At 38.9% G+C, this 23,430-nt stretch overlaps 1 protein-coding gene across 4 annotated transcripts in view; it reads right to left on the reverse strand.

The window, feature by feature from the left end:
- Positions 1–23,430, reverse strand: part of atrnl1a (attractin-like 1a) — a 325,280-nt gene that overhangs the window by 132,670 nt on the left and 169,180 nt on the right. For all 4 annotated transcript variants that reach the window (XM_085296143.1, XM_085296141.1, XM_085296142.1 and 1 more), the window contains one exon: positions 10,360–10,421. In XM_085296143.1, the coding sequence (XP_085152269.1) occupies positions 10,360–10,421 (62 nt within the window). The remainder of the gene's footprint in view (positions 1–10,359; positions 10,422–23,430) is intronic.

Genomic DNA, 23,430 nt, shown 5'->3' on the forward strand with positions numbered 1-23,430 from the left:
ACAATAAAGAAATTGAATTGAATTGAATCCTTCAAGAAGTCTGGAGAACCATTTCTGAAGGCTATTTAAATAAATTATAAAAAAGCTTGCCTCAAAGAGTTCAGCCTTTGTTGAAGTACAAAGGTGGTTGTAGTGAATACATGACAGACTGATGCAATATGTATTTTGTGTCTTTCCATTGCCCAAAGATTGTATAATAATAAACATAAAATGCTTGTTTTATTGGCTTAAGTGGTCACCAGTTAGACAAACTTGATTTTTTTAAATGACACAACACAACATTATTTTTGGTGTATTCACAGCTAACTGGAGAACCACTTGAACCATCAGCATAACATGATCCTGATTTCACAGGCTCAACAACCCCCACACCGGATAGTACCGGACCCCCATTACAGCAACTATTCACCAGAATAATTACTGCAAAGACATACACACTCAGTAACTCCACTGCAGTGATTTCCCATCCTCTAAATTCTAAAAACACTCCACTGGCTCAGATTCAATCGGGCACATGATTCCCAATTTAATCTGTTTTACCTCAGCTCACCATTAATGGGCCACAGGGCCTGAGCTTAGCCATCTAACCAATGAAGCAGAATGGCTAATTGTGGCTCTTACAATTATTAGGGAGGAGAAAGAAGAGGGGAGGATAGGGTTGTCCTGTGGGTTTGTTAACACTCGACTGAGCTTCTTGATAGGTTTAGTTTTAAGACTGTTCAGCTACAGGTAAGAACAACTGAAACGATTAAACAGCCGAGGGATGTGTAAGAACGACTCTGGGTCCCACAGCTTTTATTCCTTCTTTTTTAAGTGACTCAGCCTTTGGCAAATAAATGTAGAAAAGCACAGTTCATACGACAGACACAAGAGCACACACATGCAGGGAAGTACAGTGAATCATCTGAACCCCTGAAGGTAGGAAAAAAATCAATAAGATAGTCAATTAACATGGGCCACAGATAGAAAGCTGTTTCTGATTCTGTGCTATTTGCTAAAGCAGCAAATCAACTCTAAGTGTAGGGACAGGCTGAGGGCATGAGTCATGAGAGAGAAGCTGCAGGTTCTCTAACTGTAATGTTTTCAATGTGTGTGTTTGTTTCTAAGCCTTGATTTTGGCACTTCAGCAAAGGAAAGAATTATAATTTATTTTTAAAGCACTCTTTAAAATAAACAGTTACAAAGTGCTGCACAGTCTGGATGAAACCATTTAAGTTGACTCATTTGGTCTCTGCAATAAGTTATCTTGTCTGTCTTCCAATTAATCACATATGGAACACCAGCATTTCCCACTGGGAATCCGTAACTATCACTTTTCAACATGCAAATATAACCTGATCATTTTGGTGCCCAGACCTAATCAAACAGCAAGTGAAGCAAAAATAAAAAGAGTGAGTGAGTGCAAGGTGCTCCACACTGTAAGGTAAATATCTTACAAAGTTAGACAATGTCGGTTGTCTAACGGTTCCCTGTGAACCAGCACTCATTTTAAAAGAAAGAAGCCTCTTGAAGAACTATGCCCACAGAGAGAGCAGTCATCTTTCATGGCAGGAAAGGGGAAAAATGCACTGATGTGCTCGTGTGTTATATTATTTATCATAATATTTGGCAGGTTGGACCACTGGTTTATCCCACTGCCACTCAGTCAGCTTCCTTATACTGACTTGAGTGTAAAATCTGAAAAATTTAGTAACTAGGGACGATGCTGAAAAGATCAATAGTTAAATTCGTAGCTATCTGCACTTGAATGTAAAGCCATGCCTGGGTCTGTCCAAATTTCCTTACCTGGGAGGCAACCTAGTCAGATTTTCAGTCAGCTGCTCTAAAGTTCAGCTCTGCTCTGAGTCCCTCCCAAATGAGCAAGCACCCTCACCCTGAGCCTGAGCACAGATACCCTGCAGACGAAGCTCATTTCCGCCGCTTGTCTGCAATCTCATTCTTTCGGTCACTACCCAGATATTTGATCAAAGAGAACACCACAGAGAATTTAACTCGAAGTGGATGTTGGTCATGGTGGTCATTTTGAAATGACATGGGCAATTTCGGGGAGTCTCATGAGCCACTCACTTCTGAGTAGCGACTCTGCTGTTTTAGGGGAAAAGAGAGAGAATGAAACTGATTGCTAATCAAGCGAGTCAGAGCTGGGAGTAATTGGACAAAGCTGCGCTGCGGTGTCACCAATTAGCATCTGAGACTGTGGAGAGGAGCAACATAAATGCTGTTTAATTATGGCCATTCTCCTTCATTTGGATATGAAAAAGAATGTGCATGGAGGATGGATGAAGGGTGGGAGAGACGGGATGAAGGGTGGGAGAGACGGGAAGATGAGGGGAGGAGAGTTTTTAAACTGTAGATTATTTGTGGAAGAAAATTTTACAACTACTCCGGGAGTCTTTAAACATCTGGGCCTAATTTTCAAAAGCACATCCAACACAGATCGATATGAGTCATTACGAGACTGTATTTACACTTAAAACGATGCCACTTTCAAAATATCACATAAAATTAATAATGGCTGAGCTTTTTCTCCAGCTATTGTTTAATACTGCAGCATTTCAGTCTTTTCTCTTTTCCCCTCTGCCCTCATGTCGCCAACTTTGATTCTGCTTCAAATTTTTGGACTATAATTAAAGCTGCAGAAGGCAGAAATCTAGAACTGAAAAATAAAAACCCTTAAGGATTTGAAAATAGACAGCCCTTCTCCTGCAGCAGTTCCCCCTCTGTATTAAGCCTGCTTCATGCAGGCTTTTGGCTTCATACAGGATTCAACTCTGAGTGGGTAAAAGTACTCTACTTAATCGGCTGCACCACAGTTTCTACATTTACATTAATTATAATATGATAAGACTGTTGTGGATTTTTGACCAGCAATGCTGAAAGAAACATGATGCCTTTTCACATCACACTGTCACACAATTCTTCAGGCAGCAATGGAGGCCAGGTTCCATCACCTATCTCTGACAAAATATGTTTATAACTAATTTGCCTCAATTGATTTTGAAGGACACTTAATTGCTCAATTACTGAATTAACTGTTGAATACTCAACAGATGTTTGTAGATCACTGTCATGCACAAAGCAGTGTTGGCCCAGAACTCAATCTTTCTCCAGCCTTAACCGAGAGATTTGATTGCCTAAACCGAATTTAAAGCTGTTGAACCCTTTTTAGAAGTTTGGAGTGGTTATTGCAGAGATAGAAATTAAATGTATTTTTAGGGTAATAAGTAATCTGGGTAAATCAGATCACTAACTGACATGCAGATACATGTTCAATATTTACTTTCAGTCCTGATTTTTGCCTTAGCTGCATATCTTTCAATTTTCTCTGCATTCCCACTGCCAGACTGCATCTCATCACTCTGCCTTCTGCCTAAAGGCTACCCCCCACATACACACACAAAATGAGAGTCATGACTAAGGCTCTTTGGTACTTGCACACTGCAACACAAGCCAAGAAGTCCAGACTTGTGACACACTCAGAATCTACAGCACCGCATGTGGACATGGTAAGGACAACATTTGACGATAGACTGCATTTCATTTATCAGACTTCTTAGTTTTTCTTCAATTACCCTAAAGTGTTGTCAAAAAATATTCAGATACTAATAACTAACAATTAATCTCTGAACAGATAATCCATCCAATACCGAACAGTTTTCACCTCTTTCAGTTTTACACACAACTTCATACAGCATAGATGGAACACACTGCCCCACCCCTACCTCCCAGCTGAAGTAGTTCACTTTTCAAAACACAGAGATCTAATCTCTAAAGAGAATCCTGGGTCTGCCCCGGGGCTTCCTCCCAGTAGGCTATGCCCAGAAAACCACCTCTAGGAGGCATTGAGAAGGCATCCTAGTCCAATGCCCAAACCACCACAACTGGCTCCTTCAATGTAGAGGAGCAGTGGCTCTACTCCACCCACTCTTCAAAGGAAACTAATTTCTGCTGCTTGTATCGCAACCTCATTCTTTCGGTTACTACCCAGAGCTCGTGAGCAACGTAGATTGACCTCTTTGCTTGACTGTGGCCATGGTGTTCTTTGGATCATATTTAGCATTTATCTTCCTTCAAACACAGCAGGTGTTCTTGGTGACTTTGGTCCTACCTGCATTCAGAACTTTAACAAGCATCTTCCCGTGTAGTTTTGGATTGATCTACCATCTCTCATGATCATCCTCACGTATGAGCCCAAGAGAAATTGATAGTCATTCTGCATTTATTCCATTTCTGAATAACCAACAGTTCTCCGAACTTCTTCCTTAGAATCTACAATCTTGTCCATGACATCATCTGACAACTCTTTGGTCTTGCCAATGATGGTGGTGATTCTGTGTACAGGTGTGCTTTATTCACACAAGCTGAGATCAGTATTATCTGTAACTGATTGACTGTAATCTATTATGCAAAGTATATTACAATGTATGTCTATTGTGTAATGGCAGATGGGCACACAGCCGTTTATAACTTTTATGTAATGTTATGTGTCTGGATCTAGTTAATATTCTGTCTCTCTACTTAACAATGAAGCTACCGCAGAGCCTTTTCATACATTTGTAAGTGAACAAACTTCCAAACTCAGCAGGGAATGTTGGCATTGTGGCAAGAGTTGGCATAGTGGTAACAAGTCTTATTATTTCATAACCCAATATCACAGACACAAAGGCCACATTGTTCACCTCGTTATGGGAACGAGAACGGGATGGTCTGTTTGCTTTTCGGTTCAACATTGGCAAAAACTGCTGCTCAAAACCCTTTAATGAACTCACCACAACTTAAAGAAAAATAAATGCACATCACATTATATAACATGCTGCAAATAAACCAACAATGGAAAGAAAAGTCCCCTTGTTTTAGCACATATCATTTTCTCAAGTCTGCAGTGCAGAAGAGAGCAACTCATCAACATAGCAGTAACTAACATGCATACACACATGCAAGAAACTCTCCCGGCAAAACTTGACACTGTCCCTGAATGGTGACATCATCTCTCTATGCTGGCCTAAAGGTCACCGATGTCCAGAAGCCGGCCCTGGGCACAAAACGTCTCACTTCCCCACATGGCTGCATAGTGACACACACTCCCACACACACAAGCATGAACACAGGAAAGAGGATACATGTGAACATATACAGGAAATAACACACACACACGCACTAACACAAACAGAGACACACACTTGTCCGACGTCAGAGCTGAGTGGCAGAATCTTGCCTGAAGACAGCAGAGCTCATTCCAGACATCTTTCCCAAAACAGTCTCATTAGATCCAGTGTGGGTCTGCATGACTATGAGCTGTAACACAAACGACTCTCACCCAGTCCAAAAATAGAAAAATAAAAATGACTGGCTGTGTGTTTTCTAATGGAGTTATTGTAAAGGAAAACCATAGATGGAATGGAAATTATTTTTGGATTTAATTATTTCCATTTATCTTAAACAACAAAAAGCAATAATAATATTATTAAACAACGTCCTGCCTCAGAAAGATAAAGGAAAATGCACAGACAGCAGGATGTTGTCCTGTTTCATGTCTATTTGTGCTGATTCCTTTAAATGTCCACAGCAAGCTCTACTGTATATAGACAAATAAACAAGATGGGTAAGCAAGACATTTCATCCCATGTAGCTTCCCATCATCTGTATTCTTGCTGCTTTAAGCTGATTAATGTGTAAATGTGAAACTCATTCTATCTTTTGACTTTTTTTGTGTGCATAATCAACGATGATATACTGCTAGACTGGCTGCTGAACACTGCCTTTCTACTATCGGGTCGTTAAGTCTGACGTCACTAGCCGTGTCTGGGCCTAAGCTCCGCTGCAGGTCCATATATCAAACGATCACTATGGCATTACTGAGAGTTGAAAAACTGTCTAAAGTCTTTCATCTTTAATAAAATGATCAGCGTTCTGCTCTACCAGGTGTAACAATTGAGTTTAACATCCAGGCATCCATGAAAACGGAATTTATGACATTTAACGGAGTTAGAAGTTAGCAGGGAGTTAGCTCACTAGCTTCTATCTAAATACAATATAGCTATATATAGCTGCGGGCCCCGGTCCGGATGGGCCTGGGCCCCCTTGCCCTGGTGGGTTCCAGAGTGTGGGGGTGCCCACTGGGGTCACCCACCCACACACGCAGGGCTTGGGGTGCAGGTATGTCACTAGGGTGCAGGGAGGCACTCCCCCTCTGTCCCCTTCTGGCCGCCTGTGCCTCAATTTTATTCTGCAACCTAGACATCCACATTACTCACACTCTCACATAACACACACATATAGGGCCTTGGGGGTGGGCACATTTTACAGCATCCAGAGGATGGTCGGTGTATTTGGGGCTCTACTCAGCTCTTCCCAGGAGGGTGGCACGGTCCCCCCCCCCCTTTGGTGGTCCTCCTCGGGTCCTTGTACTCTGGGGCCTCTGGATATCTGGGGCCTGGATCTCCTCCATACCTGCTTCATACCCTGGTGGACGGGGCTATGGCTCCCCACACTCCCTAGCAGATCATTACATGGAGAAACCTTTGGAATACAAGCATGCTGATCCACACAGGTGTGCAAACAGGTGTACACACGTGTGTTCACAGCCTTTCTTGGCTGCTGCCTCAAAGCACATTGTGCGCTGTCTATCTTGCATGCTGCACAACATTGTTTATTATTTAGTATCTACTGCTAGCTAGTTTATTGTGATGGTGATGTTTTTTTTATTATGTTGCTCTTTGTTGTTTGCTTTCTCTTCTGTTTTTTTTCTCCATACAGGTGATCCAGGTGTTTTGTTTGTTTGTTTTTTTCTTTCTTCCCCCCCTTCTCACCGTCTCTTCTCCCCTTTGGTTTTCTTTCTCTCCCTCTCTTTCTTTCATTCTTTCTCCCTGTCCTATCCCCCAGTCATGTCTGTCCCGTTTGTAGCAACTGAAAATAAAATAAATTCATAATTATAATAAAGGTCAATCAAATGGACCAATATGGCAAGGCCATGATGATCCACTTGGTAAAATAAATCCGCTTGGCATCTTTCTTGGCCTCAAGACAACAATTCTGATGGCTAAAGATCCAAACGGGACACAAAAAAAATAAAAAAATAAAAAAATAAATAAATACAATATAGCATGTTCTGACTGCGGGGTTTTGGAAACAAATTAAAACGTACAGCTCTGTTATCACTTCCAGCATAAATGAAGACAGAAAACTAAACAGCAGTGACGTTTGTAGGGTTACTGAAGTTGGGCTAGCTGGTATATAATGATGTGCTACGTGACCGCTAGCGACACAGCTATGTTAGCATAATATACACAAGCTAACTTTTTTTCCACTCGATAAAAGTTAGCGTGAGTGTTCTCGGTGGTCAGGAACAAATGTAATCGCATGGCAGGATGCTGTAAAAGGACCAAACTTCAGCCAGGAGAACAACTGAGATAATCCATCCACAATATGAGGTTAGTCATTCATATACTGCTGCATGGGCTGGGCTGTAGCTACAGCCTAAGGTTTTAAAAACTGAGCTTAAATAAATGATTAGCAGTAATAAAAGCCGAGGGAGGTCAACAGTGATCACTGACTGTTTTAGGAGTTTTTTGAGATTAAATAGAAGAAAATACAAAACATTAAACATGTTAACAACACAAAAGCCATATTAAACACAGACTACTTTAGGCCCGGAAGTAGGATTCGTCACGTCATCACTTAACGACCAGATAGTTATCATAATGTGTGGATAATGTGGAGCCAAATGCAGACTTGCAGACAGAATGAAGAAATGGACAATGAACTTTTATTAGAGTGAGGCAGGTAGTCTAACAAGCAACAAAAAAACTAATTCCAGAAAACCAAAAATTACAAGTAACAGGGGAAACATAGTTTTACAGCTATAAATCGTATTTCTGCACCAGGAAGATGATTCCAAAGAGCTTTTAGATGAACATTTGGCACCCAATCTCACCACAACAGGCAGCATATGTGCAGTGTGCCATTAAAAATTTTGAGGAAACCAGATAAGTGGAGGACAAAAAAACTACAGCAGATGAATAACATCAGAAAGTCTTGTCCTTAAGAAATTGGAAAACAAATCCAGCAAAGATGTGACACAGGGCCTAAGCGATGCACCTGGTCCTTGGCACCTGGTTGATCCATCTACTGTTTGCCAAAATCTCAGTGGAAACGTGGCTGTCAAGAAGTTCATAAGGAAGAGAAATGGAGAGGAAAAAAGTGGGGTATGGCAAACTACACAAGACCTGGAATGAAGATCAGTGGCAACAGATCTGATGGAGTGATTAATCCAAATCAGAAAATTTTGGTTCCTGGAGTAGGTCAGGAGAGAGGTACAGCACTGATTATGACAACCATTTGTAAAGCATGTAGAGGAGGCTCTGTCATGGTTTGGGGTTGCATTTGAGGCAGTAGTGTTGGGGATCTTGTCAGAATTAATGGAATTATGAAAATTTGCCAAAAAGATTTCAGGCGATGTTGAAAAATAAAGGTGATCATATCAAATATTGATTCCCAAACTCATTAGAATTATATAAATTCTGTTTTTTTCTCATAATAATAATAATAATAATAATAATGGATTGGAGCGCTTTTTGGGACCCCTCAAAGCGCTTTACAATACCACTCTCACATTCATACACTGGTGGAGGCAGCTACAGTTGTAGCCACAGCTGCCCTGGGGCAGACTGACAGAAGCGAGGCTGCCATATCGCGCCATCGGCCCCTCTGGCCATCACCAGTAGGCGGTAGGTGAAGTGTCTTGCCCAAGGACACAACGACCGCGACTGTCCGAGCCGGGGCTCGAACTGGCAACCTTCCGATTACAAGACGAACACCCAACACTTGAGCCACGATCGCCTACATATACACTTTATTTATATGTATGTTTGCATTTGTTTCAGTTCAAACTGTCTGAACAAACACATGTCAAATATCATCAAGGTATATAGTTAAACATGGTAAAACCTCATCTGTGCATTAAGTGGCATTCTGAGAGGCGAACATATTTTTGCTGCTTCTGGGGAGTAAATTGATTTCCAGGTTCTTAGGATTTCCTGGAACTTAGTGGAAAATAAAAAATAAATTAAGCAATACAAAAGATGATTCCTCTTAGGCCTACCCTCTAGAGAGTTGCCAGAAAGTCTATTTTACACAGTTGGATCAAAGCTTGTCATCCAAGTACTGGTAATTTGGTAGTGGGAAATCTTTAATACTCTCCCACATGAAAGACTATAATGCAACTAGAAAAGGAAATGACGAGTTATTTCTGTGGCTCTGGTCACTCTTTTTACACTTAGCCTTGAAAAACTTAATTTTAGAAGGAAAGAATTGCACTGAATGGAAGTGCTCGGTAATATCCCAGAAGCTGTGATTCTCAACTTGATGGCTGTTGATGACCGGTTACTTTAAAAAGACATGCATGTGCACTAGTGAACTACAAGGTACGTGAGCTGTTAACAAACCTACATTCATTTCTTCGTGTTTTATTTAGCTGTTTATCGTCATTGTTATAACCACTATTATTGTATTTATAATGTGTTTTTTAACAACCCAGAGATGATTAAAGACTATGAAGAATCAACCATCTGGACACAAATAGTGTACACTTATAGTCTTCTTACACGTATGCAATAAAAAGTATACCAAGGGCAAGTATGTCATAAATATTACTATATAAATTAATCTTTTAGTGAAAGTTTCCTCACTTGCTATGATGGCTTTATTATAATAAGAGAAACATAACAAATATAGTAAGGAAAAACTCATAGTTAATTTCACTGGATTCTTAGGTTTCAGCATTTTGAGTTTAGATATGAAAATCATATATTTTCTTCAATTCAAGTGAGTGAGAAGGTATGAAAAACAACTATAAAATTCTTATGAGCTTATTAATAATGCACTGGTTTTTCAAAGATTGGGAGCCCACTAATTAGCTGATTTGCAGGTCAAAGCAACTCATTTGGATACTTTTTAAAGTTTTTTGTTTCATGAAACCTAAGATTTTTAAGTATTAAGATTTCGAAATGATTCTTTTAAGAGCAAGCACAGCAACTTTATACATTATACAAACAAAACCCTTCATCTTATTAATCCTGCAGGTTTTCTTCAAGATAAAATTATGTTTCAATCAATTGTGCATCCATGCTCTTTCTTAGCAACCCACACTTCTCCTGCAGAAGGTAACACAGCTGCTGAGGGTGAAGTGTCTTTCCTGAGGCTGCTGCCTCCTACTGTAACTTTGTGACTTCAGGTTAGAGCTCAGTTGAGCAAAGATCTTCTGGGAGCTGAACCACTGAGCAGCAAAAGCCCTACAAGGTGCTCGGCATGAAAGAGTCAGTAAATAAGTAAATATAACAATAAAAAAAAACAAAAACTTACCTGAAGAAGGTAACGAAGAACTGCACCAGGTCCATGATGCTGTTGTGCTGAGAGAAAGCAATCTGAGACAAGACAAGAAAGGGAAAGAGAGTGCAAGAGGTTAGTGCAAAATGTACAAGTTTGACTTTTTGCCTCTATATGACCTTTGAACAGCAGTTAAAATGCTGATTTTCTTCTCCTCCCATTTGTGATTGGAACTTTTTCCAACAAAACTTCTTCCTGCAAATGTAAGAACAACACAGACTAAAATCGACACAAGTCACTGCACTGCTTTTTTATTGCTCCTTTTACAGAACACTGGAAACTAAAACAGTATCTGTTAAACATCTTTCTTTATCCAAGGCCAGCATTCAGACCTCTTACAAAAAACCATTGGTTTTATTCCTGCCTTTTACATTCAAACATGACACAAACACAAAGAATACAATGTGATGCACCACCGTATGGGTTGCAGGTTATTATAAGATTAGCCTGTGACTAAAAGCTTCTGGCCTTTTGTGTTCTTCGGTATTCTGCAGCACTTTGTTCAACAATTGAAATTTGACAAACCTACTGCATGCTATAGCTCCACTAAATCAACTGGCTGCATCATCCATCATGTTCTCTGTTCTGGGATGCTGGTGCAGTGTGTGACACTCTGGTGTTCAAAGCCACAGATATAAAACATGTCGACTCAGTCAATGCACACTGTGTATTTATTGTAATTATTGGTAATTGATTTTTCTGCTTGTCTTCAACCATGCAGATATTAACTGGTTTAACTTTAACAGATTATTCTATATTTCAGTAAAGAAAAGCACAATTAGTGAATACAACATCCTGGCTGATTATCAAACAATGTTTCTTTATTGCTTGTGGAAACCCAAGCTTCCAATTTACTATGTTTCCAATGTCTGCTATACTAATTAAGGCTCATAAAGTTAAAAAAATATGATATGCCCTTTTTAAAGTGGCCAAAAACTTCATCTAGTTTGTGCATGTTTAAATGAGCCACATTTTTGTACTGTTTTTGCAATATTAAAAGATGTATTATCTATATTTCCACTCGTTTCATCAGCATACACACCCACACATATTCCTAACAGCATGAAAGCCATCCTCACCTCTCACCTCATCTCATCCCTCACTCTGTAACTCAATACAATCCGTGTTTATGAACAGTTGTGTGAGTTTACTGTGTGTTTTTCTGTGTCTATGTAAGATGTGCCTTCTGGCTTCAGAGTACAGTTTTGGCTCTCAGATATGAAAACTCTTGAAAAGCCACTGCAGTCTATGTCTCAAATCCATCATGTTAAGAGGATTATTTATTACAAAAATAATTGATTTTCCATTCACTTTCCTGTCCTGCAGGGACAACAAAAAGCTGATATTTCAGTTACAGTTAGAAGGCACAAAGACTCCTCATATGGATCAATGCTCTAAGATAAATGACCAAATGACCAAGTCAACCAAAGACGAGCGGTTAATGAGGATAATTTAAAAAACAAAAAAAACAAAAGGAATATTGGTGTACAAAAGTAAAACTCTCAACAGCACAAATTTACTGACGGCTACTGGTTGGTGGTTTGTTTGTTTTCACTTATGATTTCATGCCAGCAGCACAACCAGTACAGAAGTACTGGGGAAAAGTAGTAGTCATCATCTTAGAGCAAGTATTGGTGTGCCAGTGCACTGAGCAAAATCACTGCTATTGTTTCGTAGAAAACTAAGAGTAAAGTCTAAGAATTGTAATGACCATCTTAGAGCTTTGATCCATTTAGTAATTAAATGGAGTAATTCAATTAGGAGGTCTGCTTCACAGGAAAACTGATTACCTGTCAGTTTCTTCCAAGCTCAACCAGTATGACTGTTACTAATGGTGTTTCCCAATGTCTTATCCACTCATTTAAAATATGGTTACATTTAAGAAAGTGAGCATTCTTGGTTAAGAAAATACAAGAATGGAGAACTGAAAAGTTGCACAGCAGCAGACCAAACAACAATTGATTTGTCAAAGTCCCACTAAGATGACTGCCAATTAAAAACCTTTTCACAAAGGAGTTTTTTTCAACACCTCAACACGTAATGTGTTTGTATTTACTGCTATTTTTACATTAACATAAATAAAAAGCTTTTTTTAATGGTTTTACTGAACAAATGCAAATTGTAGCCTTGAAACCGTTAGGTCCTCTTTTAACAGCAATAGCCTTCATTAGATTTAGCCTAAAATTGCTTCTGACACTTCCACATCATCAACTGATGTCTTGATGGCACACAGCAGGCATTTCCACAGACGTCTAAATTAGGTAAAAGTTAGTGACTTGCTTTGGAGTTTCCAAAACTTAAATTTAGTTCTCTCTCAAGCACTCTGTTGAATATTTACTTTGGTTTGGTTTATTGTTTAATTAGATCACCTACAGAATGCGCTCATAAGCTTAAGGAACTGCTGCCCAGATGTTCTTGTGCAACATGTCCTAATGTCATTTCTAATTCTTTGATCCCACAGTGATTGCAAGACAGCCAAACAACTATTCCATGATGCTGCATCCACCATGCTTCTCAGTCAGTTTTTGGCAGTGTCTCTTTTCTTAAAGGAACTTTGTGCATTTTTGCCAAAAACTTCAAATTCTCCTTCACCATCCACAGAGCTTCACCCGTATACAGAATAGCAACAGCCCAACATTTCTTCCATTTGTAAACTGTTTGTCTTATTGTGGATTAATGAACGCCTATGTCTTTAGAATAGCTTTCTTTGCATTTTCAAACCTCCAGGATATTACATAATGATTATATTAAGGCCCTAAGAAAGTTGTTGTGAACAAGGCATAGTTCATACCAACCAATCCTCTTGAGAAGAGCGTACTTTATCAGTATGTGTTTCTTTATAGGAGCTCAACTAAAACATTGTCTTACCTCCTTAACTAGAACACCTGAGACCTGTGTTTTTGTTTATTTGTTGAGTGAGTTTGTGCATAAAAGTGTGACTCACATGTAGATGAAGATCAAACCATATTATATAAATAACAAATGTGTCATTCATGAAGAAATATCACTTCTTCCAACTGTAAAGTAAATTATGTTTATAAGGACAGCTTATGCTTTTGATATTAAGTGTATTGGAACAAAAAAAAGATATCCGAGGAGAGACTATGACATCTAATTACTATGAGGACATGTTGCCCTCAGAGTTTCTCTTGAAATTAAAAGCTAACTTTAGAATCTGATAAATTCTTAACAATTAAACTTTAGATGTCTTTAAATGTGCATCAGTAGTTTAATAAGAAATCATCCTATGCTAGACAGACCCGCACTTTCTTATTCTTTTTCATTTTTACGTTAAGAGGCGAAAAGTCTTTCATTTTGTACTAATTGTCTTTCAAAGGTGTCAAAATCTTACACTTTCTCTCATGAAACTTTAAGATAATATAAAAGAGGTACAGGCAAAACCACTTATGTACTTAGTAGCACTGAGTAGTAGCACACAGTAGACTGTGAAAAATGAATTTAAAAACATTAAACCACTGCAGCTAACTGGGGTTGTAAATTATAAAATAAATACTGATGGGACGCATCAAAATAACGGCACTGTATTTCAGCCATGTTCAACATGGGGATACCTTTAAATGGCCCTAATAGTCAAAGAGGCTGCGTCTTTGTCTTTGGTGAATCCTTTGAGACTACTTGGGAGGGAAGAGGGAAAGAAATGGGGCAGAATGAGCTTAAGAGGTTTACCAGCACTTGTGCAGCAGGTAAAATGGCCTGACAGTGAAAAAGCTGCAGAAAAGCTGATTTTGGTCCAGTGGGACACAGCATTAATACAGGCATCAGGGAGAAAAGAGCCTGGCTTTGCATTCAGGCTTCTACTGCAGCAGTTTACATCATTCCCCCCTGACAATATAAAGAGTTATTATGAGTGTACACACATACTGCAACAAGGTAAAAGAACAAAACAAAAAACAAACAAAAAAAAAAGCACACATTTACTGTCAAACAATGGATAAACATCCTGTACACTGAAAAACAAATGCAACAAAACAAACCCAAACTTGCACAGTGGACAAATTATGATCGCTGCACTTAATGCAGTAAGTTTAAACTGCTCTTAATTTTTCTCTCCCGCACTCATGAGTCCCATACCAGCTCCAGCCAACTACCATCATTTCAATTTACAACAACTGCAGTCGTTAAACAACTATAATCAATAAGATGTTTAGACCACACCCTTTTCATCCGAGCACACACCACTGCAGAGCCACAAACGAGAATCTAACACGAGGACAAACACATAATGCAAGCTTAATGTGCACATACATAGAATGAGCAAATTACCATCAGACAAGTATAATTTGGACAATTTAAGTATAACTTAATTCATTTCAATAGTGACAAGAAATGCACTATATTTGTGCAACTCTTACTGAGATACAGAGGAGATAATTCTATGGTCGTTTTCAAGCTACTGTTTTTGCTGGTTTCTTCAAAGCAAACTTAACTGTGTCTCTTGACAGGTTTTATATGCTTTAAGTAAAAACTGCAGAGTGGTGTACAGCAATACTGGCATTTAGATTTTGGCAGCAAAGACCTGTGCACACTTATTGTTTGGCAGTTTGCCATGGTGTAACTTGCAGCATTTTTTAAACACAGAACTGATGCATATAAGAAAGTGCCCTAAACTATTTGTATAACCATGTTGTTATCCTGCTACCATTCTTTACATGATGTAATTATTTTATGGAGACCTGTAGTAAGTCATTTTCAATATCAATCCTTAGCAATAAAAGCCATGTCAATAAAATCGCATCAAAGACAAATGTCCTGTGACAATTTTAGCCTCATTCACCAAGACAATGTCACATCTTGGTGATGTTGCCTTTTTTCCTATATTTTTTGTAGGAAAGATGTTCTGAATGAACATCTTTGTGTGTGTTTTAAAGTGATGCTTTGTCATTAAAAAGGAAAGTTGGGAAACCTTTTGGTACAAATCTAGGTTTTCTGCTTCTGTACAGCATGGAGAGGAGCAAACTGTCAAAGGAAATGAGATGGATAACATAAATGACAGTGTCCTTACTGTGAACAGGCCCAACAGCCTTTAGGTTGACTTTAGGTCTAGTTGTTGACTAGTGATGACAGTACATCTGAGTAAAACACACTTTATAAATACTATGTCAGTCAGTCACCTTTCTCATGCACTATGTGTTAATAGACCTCTCTGCTTTGAATCATACTTCTTATAAATCTCTGTCTCTCTTCCACAGCATGTCTTTATCCTGTCTTCCTTCTCTCACCCCAATCGGTTGCAGCAGATGGCCCCGCCCCTCCCTGAGCCTGGTTCTGTCGGAGGTTTCTTCCTGTTAAAAGGGAGTTTTTCCTTCCCACTGTTGCCACAGTGCTTACTCATACGGGGTCATATGATTGTGGGGTTGTTCTTCATATGTATTGTGTATTATTGTAGGATCTACCTTACAATATAAAGTGCCTTGAGGTGACTGTTCTTGTGATTTGGCGCTATATTGAATTGAAATGAACTGAATCTGCGAAACTAACATATGAAACAGCTGGTTGGAGCAGGAGTGATAGAAAATAAATAGTAACTGTACTTCTAATAAAGGGATTCTAACACAGGACTAATATAGGAAGTCCAGTTTCCTTCTTTTATTTCTCAAGATCTCAAAACTACCATGATCTGGATGACTGAGAACCTACAGAGATAGTGGGACGGGTAATTTCTCAATCACATGAGGCCCCCAGGGAACAATAATCCCATCCAAAAAGGGCTTAAGACAAATCAATGTCAGATACTGTAATGGTAAGTACTGCACTCCTGAAAGATTAGACATCGTTAGTGAAATTTACATTGAAAAAGAGCGATTACATGAGTCACCACAGTATATGCTATTTATGGAATGGAAAGTGCTCCTGTGTGCTTTGCATGTTGAATTATTTATTGCTACATAGTTTTTTTAAGCCCGTTCATAGTTTTGATGTAGGAAACAGCTCTACTGAGGTTAGTGGTTTTAGTTTAATATACTGCAGCTGTTGTAATAATAATAATAATAATAATAATAAAACAGATTCTGTTTTTCACAACAGAATCAGTGAATTTAACTTCAACAAAATGGACATAGCTACAGTGACATCACCAACTAGTTTTCGGCTCATTTTAAAGCCTTAACATCAGCACTTTGGCCAATGCCATGTTATTGGTGTTTTGAACAAGAAGGGTGGAGTGCTATGTTGTTAACATTAGCAAACTATTCTACAAAGCTGCAATAATACACTGTGGGGGTGTGGCACAAGCACACATAGCGCTGTCAAAATAGTTGTGCATTTATTGTTGGAGTTCGCTCAAACAAACATTTCAAAAATTACAGAAAATTTTTACGAGAATTTTCAAATGAGTTTCAGACATACCTCAAGTTAAAAAAGAAAAAGATGAAGGATTCAGGAAAAAGATCGAATTCATATACACCGAACAATGATTTAGAATAAAAGAGATGCCTCAGTATATTTCACTTACGGATTTAAATGACTATAACATAAGAAGAACTGATGTTTCTATTGCGATATAACAAAGCTTTGAAACAGTACGGTGAGTGCTGCTGGAGCAGACTTGGTCCTAACAGAAACTGCAGCTACAGGAAATACAGCAGGGAGAATGGGTCAGAAAAAATACTACAAAAGGGAATTCTCCAAAACTCAGACAATAAACACTGAAACAACCCACACATCACAGCACAAACACATGATAGAATGTAATTGTTTGAAGGTCAGGGGTCAACCGGCTAGTCAGAACTGCAATTACCAGAGAAGAGAGTGAGAGTGAGAGGAAGGACTGGGAGGGAGGAGTAAAAAATGAGAAGAACAGGAATGACATAAAGAGGGCTCCAAGGACTCCAGTGCTACAATCCAGTCATTATGAAGGGACTCCGGTGGCCCTCTGGGGACAAGCTTAAGAGCTGTGACAGCAGTGGGCTGCCTTTGATTTCCCTAACCCTGAACCAAGGGCTGCTTGTTAAAACGTGGAATAAAAGAAAGTGCTTAGCTAATCAATACAGGAAGGTAAAAGGAAAAGGAGAAAAATAGAAAGGGGTGCACCGAAAGGGGAGGAGGAAATGAGTATACAGAAAGTACAGAAGGAAAAGAAGATGGAAAAGAGCAGCTGAGGAACTTTTCTCACTTAATCTTCATCAAGGCTGCAGGGCAGTGGAACTATGGTTCATATTAACTGAAAGAAACAGTCCATCACCGGGAAACTACTTTATAACACAGAGACCCTGATAGATACTCAAACCTATAGCAGCTGAAAACAGTAAGTGGAAACTTTGGAACTCATGTTTGACACAGACTTCAGGCAGTAATGATGAGGAAGGCCTCAATGTGGTGCGCATTTTTGGGAATCTTTTTCTACAAAGCCAAAGAAGAATAAATTGTTCACTCAAACCAGCAATTGGGGCCTTTTAATTATAAAAACTAGTTCATGGAAATACTACAACAGTGGTTTGTTTGTGTTTCTGGCAAACTGATAACTTAATCACACTGAGAAAAGCAACAAAACAAAGGGATCAGTATTGAAGATAACACTGAACAGAGTGACTGTTTGCTAATATCCAGAAAAAGTGAATATGCATAATTAAATATCTATGATTAATTGATAATTTTGATAATTTGCCAACCATTCTGTCTAAAAAATATGTGTGCTACTACATTCATAAGCCCTACTATGGAAAAGTCGTTTTAGTCTATTAGGTGGGTGCCAGGCAAAGTGATGGCATCATCAGTTATCATAACTGATAATGTTTTGTGGCTATAAATTAGATACTCATGCAATTAAAATGGCAGCACTTTTATTAAGTTGTTATACATGCATAAACATTACAAATATACCATTTAATCAATTCATAGGTGGTTGCTAGGCAGCACAATGTTGTTAGATAGCCGATCCTCAGAAGCCTAAGATGTACCTGTGTGTCAAGTTTGGTTGCGCAAGTGATTGTGTAGGGGAGTTAACAGACAAGCAGAGAGATTGTGTATTAAGATCCAAATCAAAGGTCTCTTTTTATGTTTAATATATGCAACGTATTTGAGTTTAGCCACTATGTTTATCATAACAAATATCAACCTTGAGCAATATAGCAAGGGTATTTTTAAAGACTGAAATAAAAATATTGTTCAACAGTCAGAAAGTTAAGTACATATTTCATCTCCCTAACTGCCCTTGTAAATATGCATGCGGGAAGCATAAAGCAGAGTAAGAGCAGCAGAAAGAAACCTGTGGAGCACTGAACAGGCACCAGTACCAACACATTTGTCAGTGATTGAGTCAAATACAGCATAAAAAAGGAGGTGTGGAGTAGGGTTTCAAAGCGGCTTGCAGATGTACAGTATCTGGAGGCTTTACCAATCTGCTGATAGTGGCTGGCTGTGCAGTCATCTTATCTATTTGCATTAGCTCACTTGACTTTAAAATATTCACTGGCCTGTATGCTCGATTTTAGTGTATTAAGAGTATTAAAAGAGGAATCCTACTCCCCACCTAAGTGCTATTTACTAAAGTAATATTAATAGTAATTTAAACTATAAAACCAGCTTAAGTGTAGTACAGTATATTTAAAAACGAAATTCTGAAGGTATTTGTAAAATGAGTATGGAAATCCATTAAAACAATCAAAACAATCAATATGTTGGGAAATATTTCTTACATCCACACATACATGTCTCCTGTACATCTGGTACAAAAATAGTCTAAGTGAGAAATAAATATGCTAAAACTATTTCATACAACTCTATATTAGTTTTAGGGTTTAAAGCTTTATAACAGCCCAAAGCAGTGAGACAGTGCTCAATTATAAAATGAAATTGAGAGTTGCTTATGAAGCATATAGAAATCATGTACACATGCTAATATCAGCATGTTAAACGAAAAGCGATGTGTTTACAGTGCATGCTCCCTCAGTATTTGAATATTCATAAGAACCTAATGACCAAAGTGAAGCAGTTGCCAAGTGCTGCTTCCACCTACATGTTATGCAAATGAGTCCTGCTCTACCATATGTGTGCACTTGTTAGGAGAGCTCACAGATGCAGTCTTCTTTAAACAGGTGCTTAAGGCACGCTCATGCATTAATCTACAGCTCAAACACCAGCAACAAACTGCAGTAAAAACCCCAAATAACAGAACAGTCAGGACTTCTGTTTCAAATATTTGAACTATTTAGTTACAATTTAATATTTCAAATATTATCTCTGAATTAAAAGTTAAACCTGCAAATGTCTTGAGAAAATATTTAAATTGACTTAGCTTTACTGATCAGATGATTGATTAAATACATTGATTTTGGTCACTAAATGTTGCTGTTATAAATGTCAGGTGACCATTTCCCGCACACGCATGCTACACATGTATCTATTCTGTAACCAACCTAATTTGTGTTGATGACTGATGATGACTTCCTTTCTGGTTACATGTGTAGCACCGTGCCTCTCGACTTCTGTTCTAGCCTATGAAATGTGATACTGCTTCAATGAGATGCATCAGATAGATGTGCTTTCAATCCTCCTTTGTCGTGTGTGTGTGTGTGTGTGTGTGTGTGTGTGTGTGTGTGTGTGTGTGTGTGTGTGATGGTCAGACAGTTAACCATTTAGGCTTCTGTTTTAATCCAATAATGGATACTTTGCAACTGACTGATCAGAGAGGGTGTTTGTGTGTGTGGCGGATATCTGATTAGAAGAGGCATCCTTTTCAATAATGGCACAGACGATGAGTGACCGAGCACTGCGCAGCAAATCAAATTATCACAGCCCTGAGTTCCTCTGCAACAAAATGGCTGCTCACCTCTGACAGAAGGCTTTTAATCAACTGGCGTATAAGCTGCAATGCATGGAGCGATGCAGCAGGGAAGCAGATGTACAGAACAAGCTCTTTTTACAGCTAATTTTCCTGTCATCGATTCCAATTTAGTGTTTTTGAAAAATGGAAACACACGTCTGTTAATTTAAGCAATATTACAAAGCCTTCGCTGTTAAAATAACTTTTTCTGCTAAATTACAAACAGAGATGTTCAAATTAGACACAGTTATGATGTTGAGTTATAGAACTTCTGGCTAAATTAGTTGTTCTTTCAAAACAAACAAATGAAAAGAAAAGATGGAGAGAAACTGGGTCATGTTCCAACAATGTTTGTGTGCCCAATCAATAAAACATGATTTTCTGATTAGAAACAAAACCAGGCCAGTCCTACTTTATGGGAAAAAATGGTGTCAAATGAACAAATTAGAGTGATGGTCTGTATTTTCTTGGGATTTGTTGCATCTGTATTTGCAGATGCAACATATAATTTTATTATCTCTGACTTAAGTTTGTTTAATCAAAGAGAGAGAAATTCAGCATTTGCAAAGTGTTGGATCTGAAAAAGCAGACACACACACATTTAATGAAAACCCATTATGCCATCTTCCTCCTCCATGTTTGTATTCTCTCACCCTGAAAGTACCCTAATCAGATTCCCGAACAGGCATCTGAGTTGGATGCCTGTTCGGGTGTTTCAGGCAAGTCATACTGCGAGGTGGCCGGGATAGACCCAGGGCACTTCGAGGGATTATATCTTTTGGCTTGTCTTGGAGCCTTCTCAGTTTCCCTGCAGAAGAACTGGAGCAATTGGCCACTTGAAGGGAAAACTGGGCATCTCTGCTTAGACTGTTGCCCCCACAAACTGGACCCAGATACATGACAGAGGATGTATGTAGGTACCGATGGATGGAGTTACATATGACATAAAATACATAAAAATATGAGATGAGTGCAGAGGAGCTAAAGCTAAGGGGGAATATCATCTAATAAAAATCTGTTCCGCATCCAGCTCTCAATTCTCAGCCAATATCAAGATCCTGTGAGGGAAACACTGTAAGGCCACAATAGTTTGCCACAGATATTTTCAATATTTATTTATTTTATTTTTTTACATAGGTTGTTTTTGAATGAGAAAAGGTTACATGTAAGGTTGTGCCCTGAGTCTGTGTAACAGCTTCTGAATGACAGACTTCAGCTGGCCCGCAGTCTTATTGGCCCGGGGCTCAATATGAAGTCGAGGAGGAGCCAACATCAAAGCCATGTGAAGTGAGACTGTGGATCATAGTGTTTGTTTGTGTTTCACTGCCACAAAAGATAACGTCACTTTTGGTGTCAACTCATGCTGCCAGCAGTGCACACAGCTAAAAGGTCAAACAGAGTAAGCCAGGTTAACTTTAACAGAATTATATCTTCCTGCAATGTCTGTAAATATTCTGTAGCACCTGCTAAATTTATTAGTTTATCACTATTGCTGGATCACTGCATCCCTGACATTATAAAAGCCAGTGTCCGTGAATGAGAAAAACGTTTTTTTAACACAGATATTAGGATTTTTAAATTCAAAACAAATAGACGGGAGCTGATGGGAGCTCACGACCCAAGGTTAGAGGGGTGGCCTTGCAATCGTTCCCTCTAGCAAATTCTACTTTTCCTGACAATCAAGCAGGTACCTCTAGATTTGTTGTTTTCTTGTGTTGCCCCTTTGTGCCGTCACTCCATTTGCTATCATGTGACTCGCATGTACGTGTGTGTGTGTGTGCGTGTACCCAGCTCTATTAAATCAAATATATCAGGCCAGGTCATTATCAATTCTCAGGACAATTTCTCAAACTCGCCCTACTCCATCATCAGAAGCCACCAAGGTCACAGGACCGGACGCCGCATGCTTCTCATGTTACACACGAGCCTGGCTGACATGGTGGCGAGATAGGCTTCCTCTTGGTAATTATCATATCACCTTTCCACCAGCAGATATATGGAGCTTTGATAATGTACCATTAATGGGAAATGCATATGAGGGGAGCGATCGATGGACAAATGACCCATAATGAGGTACAGAACACTCTGCACTAAACTTTGACTTTTACACACACCAAACGACTCTGATAACACAAGCCGACTGGGGTTGTGTTACTGATCCATGTGCGCTTAAAATGTACTTTATACATCAAACCCTCAGAAAGAAAGAACAATTAGAAGTTAATATGGCGTGCTTCATATCATATTCAGCAGTGGGCTGATGAAAACAAAAAAAGATTCAATAATGTGATAAATAAATGGTTTGATAATATAAAATTAATATTTCATTAGGTGAATTAGGTGAGGAAAAGTTTTTTTTGTTTTAAGCTTCTTCTCTGTTGAAGCTCAGTCAATTCAATCCTACAGTTACAGTCTGTTTAAGAACATTAACAAATGCCTTGAGCTTCCTCTAATAGTATCACATGTAGATTTACTGATTTTAACTACTTCATTCCTATTGCTAAATCTTCATTGAGGGTCTTTTTTTAATCAACTTATAAGCAGATAATCATGCACTGATAACAAGGTTCCCTACGATTCTCAAAGCCCCCCATTTGCAGTAAGCACTATATGAATGAATGAGTTAACAAAAATTAGAGCTACTGTAGTTTTGCATGCATCTCCTCATCCAACCCTCCATCCTCAGCTGTTTCTCGACCTGCTGTCCGTCTTCCCCAGTCTGTCAATTAAAATGTCTCCAATTCCTCAGCACTGGACATTGTGACTGTAAGATAGTCTCAACATCAGTTAGCTATCCTACCCGTCATCACTCTGCCCTAATTTCTCCGTTCTTTCACTTCTTGACACCGTTCATCAGCCCACACTCCAGAACCTGCATGACGACAGTCATTTTAAAATATCACCACTAAAAGTCTACTTCAATTTAATGGATCATAAGGCTGGAGTGTGAATATTCAGTGTGTGCGGCTGCCGCCTGGAGATTTAATCCGGTGCTGCATAATTGATGGAGAGACACTGGAAAACTCACAGATCATTAAATGTGATAGCAGATTTGCCAAACACTTTTCAGAATAGTTTATGCTCAATGTCCTGTCGGGGCTATATGTTTTGCAGGGAGACAGCTCCTGAAAACTGGGAATGATGGTGATCATCATCACGAGGCATACTTTGTGTTTTAACATTTTCTTCCGAACACTGTTACTGACTCACTCAGGCACACGTTTCAACACAATGGCTGTGAAGTCCTTAGACATTATATTTCCCAA

Source organism: Mchenga conophoros, linkage group LG13, assembly GCF_057382185.1.
Source record: "Mchenga conophoros isolate Kocher_MC1m ecotype Shallow Benthic linkage group LG13, M_conophoros_male_GT1.1, whole genome shotgun sequence".
Classification (NCBI taxonomy): Eukaryota; Metazoa; Chordata; class Actinopteri; order Cichliformes; family Cichlidae; genus Mchenga; species Mchenga conophoros.